Source organism: Tachypleus tridentatus, chromosome 9, assembly GCF_004210375.1.
Source record: "Tachypleus tridentatus isolate NWPU-2018 chromosome 9, ASM421037v1, whole genome shotgun sequence".
Taxonomy (NCBI): Eukaryota; Metazoa; Arthropoda; class Merostomata; order Xiphosura; family Limulidae; genus Tachypleus; species Tachypleus tridentatus.
The window spans coordinates 33510826-33523111 of record NC_134833.1 but is presented as its reverse complement, the minus strand read 5'-3'; the positions used below and the strand labels follow the sequence as shown (position 1 = coordinate 33523111).

Here is a 12286-nt window from a genome sequence, read left to right as displayed (position 1 = left end):
TCACGTGCAACTTATATTACTGGAATTTGATAAAACAAAATACGATCCGGATAACCCGGTTACTTCATCGACATGTATTTTCCACAAAATTGACTAACTGCTAAATACAACTTTTTATTCAAACTTTTAAAAAACAAACTATATTGATATAGTTTTGAAATACGCTTTAATATTGTGGGTTTTCCCGTTTGAAAGTTTAATTAATTTAAAATTATGTGGGTTTTTTTTCTGAAAGAGCTGGGTGTAAAATGCTCTATATACGCTATCTCACTCCCACAAAATTATACATGGCCCAAGAAAAGTTCATCTTTATGAAACGACATTTTTTATCGTTGAATTCGTTATTTCTGTTCTTCGAATGTTCAAATACTCCTACCTTTAGAAATTATTTCACAGTATACCAGACACCGTACTTTTTAGCCAATCAAATTAACTAATATTAAATATTTATTCTCGCGGTATCATGTATATATTGCGAAACATGGCTTCTGTCCGAACATTTGTCTGTTTCCAGTTTGGTTAAGGCACTCGACTCGTAATCTGAGGGTCACGGGTTCGAATCCCCGTAGCAACAAACATGCTCGCCCTTTCAGTCGTAGAGGCGTTATAAGGTTACAGTCTATCCCACTATTCGTTGGTAAAAAAAGTAGCACAAGAGTTGGCGGTGGGTGGTGATGACTAGTCTTATACTGCTGAATTAGGGGCGGCTAGCTCTCGTATAACTTTGCGCGAAATTAAAAAACACCGTTGGAAAAGCTATGTGTAAAGTTCAATATTTACCTTTGGGATGACGGTAGAACAGCCATCAATAATGTTGAGGCCATATTTTATTTCGCAAGCAGGATATTTAACTCTACGCTGTTAATAATTAATCATACTATCATTCACGTTTCAAAATATGATGTAACTTATAGAACAAAAATGTAGGTTTAACGTACGTTGTTGTTGAGCTACTCTTTGGTTCCGAATAAAACCAAAAGTGCAACACAATAAACTCTTTTTAAATGTCCATAAAATTATTTAAATTGATAAATTAACATAAGATCTTCCCATTACTGAGGACGGTATTTTTGCTTGTATGGGTTAATATTAATTCCTTACACGTAAATATCAGCTAAGAATGAGATATTACGTTCTGCCATCTAGTGGTTTCTTAAAAACATCTGAGATAGTTTAATTTATAAACTAGGAACGAACTTACATATACGGTTTTTATTTATTTCTATGCTGATGTTATCATTACTATTTATGAATTTATATAGATTACTTCTTTAAATATTGAGAAAATATAGGGCATGATAAAACTGGGCTTAAACAGAAGTTTCCTTTTTTAAAATACAAATATTGCTTCAACTTTACAAGAAAAAGTTTGTCTTTCTCATCAGGCTGTTAACAATAGTTGTAACTGGGTTTCTGGTGTATTACAAAATTGTTTGAAAATAATTAATTTAATAACATGTCAATTGCTTTATATGTGTCATATCAAGTGACGACTTGGTCTTTCGCGCAAAACGAAGAGGTAACCAGGTCGGTTGTATACGGTATAAATAGTTGTGGTTGTAGTAAACTGCGATTCTGTTATCAGTTTCGTTTGAATCATTTCATACCATAATGAGGTTTCTGATTTATCAACATAAAAGATACTTATTGTAGTGCAATGTTCAAGCATTTTTCTTCACTTTCTTTATAATATACCACGAAAGTCGTAAGAAAAATCGTTAGATGGCAGCACAAACTTTTTCAATCCAATGGTATTTACATTGATTAGTGTCATTAACAGCTAGCCTTCATGTGGCTGAACGGTATTGCTTAAGGCTTACAATTGGGCTTTGATACCCGTGGCGGGCACAGTGTAGTTGACCCTTGTGTAGCTATGCGCTTGACAACAAACAAACAAAATTAATAATTATCCAAATTTCTCTATTGTTTAAAAATAAATAACCGACTTTGTATAAAGAAAAAATAAAATACCAATTATTTAAAAATAATGTTCTAATTTTATCAAATACGATAGTTTGTTTTTTAATTTCGCGCAAAGCTACACGAGGGCTATCTGCGCTAGCATTCCCTAATTTAACAGTGTAAGACTAGAGGAAAGGCAACTAGTCATTTCCACCCACCGCCAACTCTTGGGTTACTCTTTTACCAATGAATAGTGGGATTGATTGTGACATTATAACGCCACCACAACTGAAAGGGCAAGCATGTTTGGTGAGAAGGGAATTCGAACCTGCGACTCTCAGATTACGAGTCTAGTGCCCCAACCACCTGGTCATGCCGGCCCAAATGAGGAAGCTACGGTGAACAATTAAAATGCAAAACTTATTGTCAAAATACTTTTTCCGTCAAAATCCGCCAAAAAAAGAACAAATGGTTCTTAAGTCCAATTTTATTCACGAATATCGTTTATGATTTCAAATCTCAAACCTTGAAGAAGTAATATAATATCATTTTAGTACAATACATACATTTTTAAACCAGGTAATCATTACTGAAATGAACAGTATCATTAAACGTAAAATATCAAGTCAACGTGCATCTTGAAGTTAGTTTCTTGTAGGAGATCTTCCCAGTGGCACAGCAATATGTCTGCAGACTTACAACGCTAAAAATTGGGTTTTGATACCTGTGGTGGGCACAGCACAGATAGTCCATTGTGTAGCTTTGTGCTTAACTTCAAAACTACTATTATTTTTTAAATGTAAAGATTGATAGTGCAGGCTACTTTGTAGTAAGTTCTCAACCAAATGCTGCTCGTTCATATAACCGATTAGTATTCACCAGAAACAAATGTTATTTGAATATACACTTATAGATGGGTCTGGCCACATGACTTAGAACTATACTAATAACGTATCTATTCTTTCCCAAATAATAGCCATTACATGATGAGACATAAAACCCTCCCAGTACTGGAAGGTGCTCCAGTGGGATAACCAGGTATGAAATTTTGGGTACTTCCAGAGCTGCAATGGATGGGCAGATGTAATGGGCCTTGGTAACAAATTACAGAAAGCTAAAAATAAAGATGCTTCTTTGAAGTTTTCACACAAATCTCCAGTTGGGTGATGAGTGGGCAGGCCATCACTAGCCCATTTGTGTGTATAGCAGCAAGGCATCCCGAAGGTTTTCCTCATTTAGTAGTTAGTATTATATGCAATTCATGGGATAACATGGGTAGAGGACAGTGATGGTAAATACATCTTTCAAGTTCATCCCACAGATACTCAAACTGATGGAGATTAAGGATTTTAGTGGCCATAGGAGACTTCTGAAACTCCATCATGGTTCTCAAACCATGCATGCACAATTTGGGCACACTGGACAGAAGCACAGTCATTTTGGAAATAGTTGTCCCTATCACGGAATGAATATAATCAGAAATGATGCTGAAATAAGCTGTGGTATTCATATTGCCTTCCAAAAGGACCAAGGATAGATAAGTCAAGAGAACATACCACAAGCCATAACTTTGCCAACAAAAACCTGGACAGTTCAGATCCCACAAGAGAGACAGTGTAGTTTTTTTCCATATCTATCTTTTCCCATCTGTTTTCAAAAAAAAGGAAGCAGTATAATTTATTAGACCTCATCACCTTTCACAAGAGCTTATTAGTCCAATGTCATGCTCTTTACACCTTTCAAAGTGATTTTCCTTGTTAGTAACTGATTCCTGTGGTTTATGAAATAATCTCCTACTGCCATTGTCTATTACAAGATACAGCTGGAGATTGGTGTGGATTTATCTGCACTAAAAGTCTGTCAGTTGGATTCTTTGACCTTTAGGCTTTACTATCCTGCCTAACCTCCTTTCTTCTCTTGCTCTCATGTAGCCACAACCACTCCTCACAGCAGGCATTTTATTAAACTTTTTTTTTTTTTAATTTTGTGCAAAGCTACTCGAGGGCTCTCTGCACTAACCATTCCTAATTTAGCAGTGTAAGACTAGAGGAAAGGCAGCTAGTTATCACCATCCACTGCAAACTCTTGGGCTACTCTTTTACCAACGAATAGTGGGATTGGCTGTTGCATTATAACGCGAGCATGTTTGGTGCAAAGGGGATGCGAACCTGCGACCCTCAGATTAGGAGTCGCATGCTTTAAACCCACCTGGCCATGACGGGCCAAAAACTCTTTACATTGTTGGAAAACTCAAATGGCCAATCTTTTGCTACAGCCTACCTATAAAACTGTCTTATCCACTGTGACACTAAGTATCTTTCCCCATATATGCTCACTTGACTATAAATGTGCTTGTCTAAGTCATCTATAGTGTTACGGGGATTACCTGAGACATTATTTAAAACACCTAATTTAAATTTGCAGTTCAATTGAGGCCCTAGTCTGAAAAGGTGCACAGTGTCTAGTAAAGTGGCCACACCCTGTACATATCTGTTATATACACACATACAGATGAGTCATATTTTGGTTTGACATGAACTATTAACTTTGTCATTAAGTGATACCAATAATTTAATACATATATTAAAACAAGTAATTTTTTAAATATTTTTTTGCAAAATGCTATGTGCTATTGTTCCTCTATGCCAAATTTTCTAGAAATTATAAATATATATTTTTCTAGTGATTTTATGGAATAAAATAGGTGGCTCTGATCATTAAAATCTGAATAAATTGCGATTAAAAACACCTAACAATATATGGGTTGTATGTCTGCACCTAGAGATGCATTATTTTGGTTTTCTTGTTTTTTTTACTTATTTAACAGCTTTATCTTTAAATAATACCTCATCTTCCTTAACTGAATGTAATTTGTATTTATCATTAATTGATTTATATTCCAAAAATGTTACACCTGAAGCACACTATTTACACCAAATATGTGAACTTACAAGGAAATTAAAACAAACCAGTCAGTAGAAGTAATAAAATAATACAAAAAACTAATCACTCATAGCTGTAATCTACAAGTTGAACAGACAATGAATGTCAAGTCCATGTATGCATTTATCTCATTATAATTTTACAACCATATCTTTGTTACCCTAAATAAAGTAAAGTAAGTTGCATGTTCTGATACCTTACTTAAAATAAGTGCTTTTAAAACTTGACAATGTTTTCATTTGTATACAAAAATTGTAGTTTTTGTTCACAAAGAGAAACTTTTTAAGCAAAAAAAAAAAAAAAGCCAATAAAACTTGCATTTAACATTCTTTCATTGGAAACTTATTTTCTTGTACATCTCTCTCAACACTCCATGTTAGACTTTAAACAGATGTATTAACCACTGATAAAACAAGTACAATTTGATAAGACAAAGCAAAATGTTTCATAACAAACAAAACTTCAGATAACACAGTAGTACAGGAACTATGAATCACTAATCACATCACAGGAAGTTTACCATGTGAAGTGAAAACACCAAAAGTTCAACAACAAGTGGTGGTGTTCAGATTTCAAAATTTGCAGTTGTATAATATGAAAGAAAACACGGAACTGTACATATTAAAACCAGGCTGGCCAGGTGTCATCCTGCATTCAAAATGCATTATAGAATCTATAGGTCACAACTGCTAAATAACAATCTTTCTCCTTCAAAACCATTGTTTAAATTGAATTATTTAATAGAACATTCTAAAGAGCAGCTTCAGACAAAGCTAAAAATATCAATAAAAATAACAGATACAACTATTACACTTTATTATTTCTACATTCAAGTATACATCAAAAAGTTTCAATTAGTGATAACTTATCTTTTTTTCATTATTATTATTATGATATCTCATAATTGAATTATGCATGAAATAACATGCATATTACATGATTTGAAATAACATTCCGAGACTAAAAACAACAACAACAACAAAGGTAGCAGCAACAAAACCACTAGATTTCTTGAACAGACCAAATCACACGATCTCTTGACTAGTTGAAAATAAAACAATTTCGTCATAACTTCTCAATGCTTTGGTGAATCCTTTTATTTTCATTCCAATTAATTTTTTTTATACTGTGCTACATTTAAGTCTGTTTTTTGTTCATGTTTAACTAATGTGTAATCATAAAAACATGAAGTTACCTGGAGAAGAAGACAATTTGAGCAGAGCTACTCTGCACAATCCTTTGATAGCCTACTGACAAACATTTATTAGGAGAAGTACATTATATCAGCTAACAACAGTTACAGAAGTGTAGGCCTTGCACAGTTTTAGTTGTAGCCATTGAGAACTTTATCATGGTCACTATACTGATTAAGAGAAAACATCTTGTTCATAAATGCATGCAAAGTGGAGACTCCTCTGCTTTTATCTCAACTCTGTAAGGCAAGGAGAAGTGTCTGGTGTTTGGGAACATCAAACTGAAAATTCCACAGCTTCAATACAATGTGACAACTCAGCAAATCACACCAGATCAGGCCAGGGTTTTACCTCTGTGCTTCTACTTCCATGCTAGGAAGTGACTGTGGTGTTTTGAAGTTCCCATAAGAACTGCTGATGGGGATGGTGGTGCTGCTGCTGTTGTTGTTGTTGTAGCCACAACCTGAATATGATGTAGATGATGGGTAACAGTTCCCTGGAGGAGAATTACTCAATTTGTCAGATGCTGATAATTTTGAGAAAGATAACAGTGTCTCAGGAAAGTTTGGGGGTGTTGCTGGAGTGTTGGCAGGTGTACACATCTGGATAAATACAAAAAGATTTTAACAAGCTTAAACTCACACCTTCTGAGCTCTTAATAGCCAAATCTTAGCACTACAGACACTTCATAATACAGATTGCAAACTCAACTATATATATAATTATGGTGTTATAAAAAGAAACATTTGAATACATGCATAAGTTTGAATATCATGAATTATACACATCTAAACTCCACTTGAACAGCTGAATATACATACATACAATTTTATTTTTTAGGGGAGAGAGAGACAAAGTTACTCCATTGTATTAAACTTTAAAAACAAATCTTATTTATTTCATCCCATTCAATTTTTAACTATTATTTCTGAGCTATTTGCATAGTAAATTGCTTGTGGGTCTATGACTATTAAATCAGAGGGCCCTATTAACATATGAGTTATACAAAGGTAAAATAAATGTATCAACACTGCTTTGGTCTCTTATATATTTTACACAGAAAATGGATGGTTTTACACAAGTCTGCTGGGGTTAGTTCTTTGTGCCAAATGATGCAACAAACAAAACACAAAATTACTTTTTATGAAACAATATGTACATATATCCAATCTAGTGAACACCATAAGAACAAGTCACTAACATTTGAGAGTTATAAATTTCTCACAGACACACTATTACATATTTAGCTGATTCAAATGAAATCAGATATTTAAATGGTGTTGTGAAATCTTGTTTCTCACACCTTTAAAAAAAAAAAAAAAAAAAAGAGACTCATCCAAGATAAGTTATAATACATAAAGGGTGTTAAGAGGTGGTTTATCAGAAACCAATGTCAGTTAATAATGGCATTTCAACAGTGAGGATTTATGGGGAAAAAAGAATAACCAAAAAAACACAAGGCTTCTCAAATTATTGAAAAGCAGTTAGGCCCAACATAATAGGTAATAGCTGTTATTTTGCTTGTTATTAGTCCTAAAGGAGATAAAGATATGTTCTAATTTGTTTTTAAATATGATTGGTTCTGAGTGGTTGCATCTTATGCTATCCTTTGCTTTACTGGATACCATAAATTTAACTGGTATTGGACAAGGCTATTTTTAGCTAAAAATAACCTCTATAAAAGTAATACACCTTACAAAACAAAAATGAGGGGCATTATATTGATAAAATAAATTGACAAATTACAATGAGATTATTTGTGCTTGTTTTCAGAGGAAATCCATATTGGGATATTTGCTATGTCCATCACAGAGAATTGTACTCCTGCATTTTGGCATGTAAATATATAAACTTATCACTGTTCCAGAGGATATCACAATCAAAATATTAGATCTACAACTGTAGCTTTAAAAAGAATGTGATCAAATCATGGTAAATACATTTTGCAATTTTCTTTGACTTCAAATATATTTCCAATAGATATGTCTGTGTACACATCACCTATTCCTCACCCATCTATCTCTGAGATGAGATACTGCACATGCCACTAGCCTATAACTAAATCTCACATAATAGTTTAAATGTGAATTGTGATAATATATGATTTAACCATGTGATAATAGTCCTCCACAAACAGGTAGGTGACAATTTTCATCTGCAGTAGATTCCCATAAGCACTTGCACTCACAAGTAACCTTGTTCTTCAACAAGGCAACACTGTGCACCAGAAGCGAGAAGGAATATGGAAATATGCGAAAGAAAGATAGCTTTCAGAAATTCGTTTTCAAAAATTTTCTTTTCTCCAAATATTCCCAAGAAGTTTTAAAGAAGGAACATTTAAAGAGAGAAATTAACCTACAATCTATCTGTGCATGGTAGGTTAGCAAATTTCTAAAGTCTTTGAACTTTTACATCAAACTGAAATTTAAGAACTTTCCTTTACAATTTCTTTTAAAATAAAGAAATTAAATATTACATGATATAGAACTTTGAACAATAATGTAAAATGTTTTGCTAATTTGAAATTAGCACACACTGATCCTAAATTTGCTTAATCAAATTTTGAATGCAACAAAGTACAATCTCATGACATGCACAGAACAAGAATGCTCATAATCATTGGGTTAAACAATAGCTTTAACTTAGTATGCTGTTCTGATATCAATGTAACCAGAGTTACATTACTTAGGACAAGCGTACAACAAAAAAGGAGGGACTTCAGTCCTATCAATAGTCGTCAATTTTTTAAATTTGTGCAAAAAAATGTTTGCTAGTAAAAGTCATATTTAAATATGTGATACTGTAACACAGTAGTTACAATGCAAATTTTTCAAAATCATTGTATTTTTAGGGATCTTAGCTTGAATGCATAATACTAATTTTTCATGTCTTTAAATCCTTCAAGATGTAGATTCACTATTTTACAATTAACCAGTTTTTTTTGCAGGGAAGATAGCAAATGGCATCCATAAATAGAAAGTTTTGTTTCTTGCTATTGAATCAAATAAAGTTCTGCTGTATCACAGATCTCAAGATATACAAAATGTTTATCCAGAAATAAAACACCATGTACAATTTTAGATGTTTGACACGAATTGAGTTATTAGAAAACTTGAAAAACATTTAAACTGTTCTGGAAGTTAAAGGATGTTCATTAAATAGAAATTTTACTAATCCTATACATACAACAATTATATCAAAATACTTAAATCAACAAAAACACAAAATTTAAAAACTTACTGCATTAAAATGTCCATTCTGCTGAGAATAGTTTGGTACTGCAGCTTCTTGGAAAAAAATACTGAGTGCAGTCTAAGAAGAAAAAAAACAAACCGGTATTAATGATCTAGAATAAAAGTTAGAAATACATACACATTATGATACCTATAGTCACACAATTAACTATGATGTAACATATATAAACCACCCAGGGTATGAAATACTTAAAACATAATTTTTGATACAACTAATGTAAAGTTAGGTTTGTGTAATCAAATGTGATAACTCCAGCAATGTCAGCCTTCACACAGAAACTTCCTTGATGAACAAAAAATGTGGGATTAAGAAAACAGAAGTGGATATGTGTGAAAAGTAACTGGTATGGATGGTTAAGGTAACTTAGCAACAAGCTAATAACTGGTGTAGATGCATTAAATCAAATGAAATATTTTGTTGATAAAGTTTTCTCGAGTAATTTCTCATTTCTAAACAATTACTCATAAGCACATGCAATAAAACAGCATGTCATGTTTTTCCAGTTCCAGTATAAAACACCTTGACTAAATAGTTGACTTCATATTACATCACACAGAAGTCTTTAGACAAACACTGGTATTCCAAGAGACTTCCTTGAACATAATAGAAGGCATAATGTATATTTTGGCCCTTGGGTTACAATGTATAATATCAAACTCCACAACAAAAAGAAGCATAAATACACACACACACACACACACCATAAACATAATTTCCTCAATGTTTAGTCACTAATTAGGTCAAAACTAAGACTTAATAATGACTTTCCACAGAATAAACATACAAAAAGCAAACTAAAAACCAGCTTCACCAATGCTTGATGGAGATTAAATCTTGTACAAGGAGAATCAGTACAACAATAGCTGTACACCTGTGCGATCAGTAAAATCTCAGTTTCAAAACATTCTTTTACACAATTTTTATTAACAAGGGGGAGAAAAATGATCCTTATTTTAACACTGACAATGTTGTACCTCTATATGCAAAAACGGCTCATTTGGGTTGAGAAAATATTTTACATAGAAGAGCGAGCAACGTTTCGACCTTCTTCGAAGAGACAGTGAAAGTGAGAAGGTTCACTATAATTTGTACAGTACACTGTTATTAACCTTCGAAAAAAGGTCGAAACGTTGTTCGCTCTTCTATGTAAAATATTTTCTCAACCCAAACTAGCCGTTTTTGCATATAAATTTCTCAACAAGTTGGTTTATCGACATCACTAATGTTGTACCTCTTTGTTTCCCCTCAATTCAAACACTGTTACAATTTAAAAGAGGCATGTACATCTTTGATACCCTACAAGTCAGTCACGTGCAACAAATTCAAGTTTGTAGCTCTTGATAGTTTATCAAAAAACAAATTCTAAAGATGCATTTAATTTGCAGGTTCAGAGACAGCCTGACATATATTTACAGTTTAACATATAATCTATTATGCTCCACCGTTTCTGAAGTTTAACTTCAAAACACCTTGAAATACTAGTTCTAAAATTATAGAAAGCAGTTAACCTTTTCATTTTTTATCTGCTTTTTAAGCATCTAATTCTTTTGTCTGTCAAAAAGGAAGGAATTAAGCTTCTTTGTCAAAAATATTTTGACTGAAACATTAAACACAATATTAGACAATGGAACATCTCCAAAATTAATACTATTCTCCCAAATTCATGCAATTTTCATCAATAACTTATTTTTCTTATAAACCATTTTTATCTGTTTTTTTAAATAATTTAATTACTTTCGTCTGTCAAAAAACAAATACACTCAGTTTCCTTACCAAAAAGTAGTTTTGCTGAAATATTAAACACTACACTGAACAATCGAATACTTTCTCCAAAATTAATATTACTCTTCCAAATTCATGTAGAGGCTATTATTTAGTAGCAGTAACTTTACTCATTTTCAGGGTTAAACTTACAACTTTCCCGATATAGTATTAGTAATAATTCAAATCCGATTTAAGTATACTCAGTACATGACACACCTTGTTTCTGTGCAGATCTTACAGTACCTTAAAACGTATTTAACTTATTAGGAAAGCTGAAAGTTTAATCTTATACTAGTGTAATTTATGCTATTATATACTGATGACATAAAGTGGTAAACTGTTAATAACGGTATACTGTACAAATTATAGTGAGCCTTCTCACTTGCACTGTCCCAATCGAATAATAAGTTATAACTTGTGTATTTCATTCTTTAAAGTTTAAGTTTAACCATACATTAAATTGGTTTCTGTAACGTAATAATACATTCTGCCATATTTGTTCCGTAAAATTTAAAAGACGATCAATTTGGAAAATGTCAACTTACTTCAAATTGCCAATGTGCCGCTTGTAGTAATTGCTTTGCTTGTTTCCTTGCGCATCCAGCAGCCAGAACAAATTGATTTATCATTACTTGTTCTCTCAATGAGTCCATTTTAGAGCAGTTTACTAATATACTTCAACTTTAAGATCTCCCTACATTACTTGGTATCCATCCAGTTACATATTGTTGTCATTACAATCACAACACATTACTATATCTGCTACATGACGTCATGTCCCTGAATGCAGTCGGTGGATTTGAACAATAACACACGTCTCGCTTCACGAGCGTGTTTTCTACTGTTTACAAACACATAAATTTTATAGTTGTTACAATATAATTCCAAAGCAAGTGTTTAAACAGTTGCTCAGTGAATCTTTGTTTAAAAGAGAAGAAGAAAAAAATATTTTATAAAAATTATGAAGTGTAGTTTTCGAACACACAAAACAAACAAAATGTAATAATATAAACATTGTCAAAATATAGTACTCCTCCCTGGCTAACATTTCAGTGGCGGCGCCAGGGAAAGGGGGGCTTGGGGGGCTTGAGCCCCCCAAAATGACCCAAGCCCCACTCAGCCCCCCAATATTGTTACCTACATATATTCATAAAATATGGAAAACACAATTGTCTTTGTTGTTTAACAATTAACATCAAAGAGACATAGATCTGTAGAACTCAACGTCT

General features: G+C 32.8%; 1 protein-coding gene across 1 annotated transcript; it reads right to left on the bottom strand.

Annotated features, from left to right (window-relative positions):
• Positions 1-5644: 5644 nt before the first annotated feature.
• LOC143225021 (UBA-like domain-containing protein 2) lies at positions 5645-11855 on the bottom strand. The gene is made up of 3 exons (XM_076453668.1): positions 11603-11855; positions 9279-9350; positions 5645-6640 (listed from the first exon to the last, which is right to left on the bottom strand). Exons 1-3 carry the CDS (start codon positions 11708-11710, stop codon positions 6386-6388), a joined length of 435 nt encoding a protein of 144 aa, XP_076309783.1. The 5' UTR covers positions 11711-11855; the 3' UTR covers positions 5645-6385.
• Positions 11856-12286: the final 431 nt, after the last annotated feature.

Coding starts and splice junctions, on each gene's coding strand:
- LOC143225021 (XM_076453668.1), bottom strand. CDS start 11,710: ATGGACTCATTGAGAGAACAAGTAATGATAAATCAATTTGTTCTGGCT. Junction 9,351..11,602: donor CGGCACATTGGCAATTTGAA/GTAAGTTGACAT, acceptor TTTTCTTCTTAG/ACTGCACTCAGTATTTTTTT. Junction 6,641..9,278: donor AGAATGGACATTTTAATGCA/GTAAGTTTTTAA, acceptor GTATTTATCCAG/ATGTGTACACCTGCCAACAC.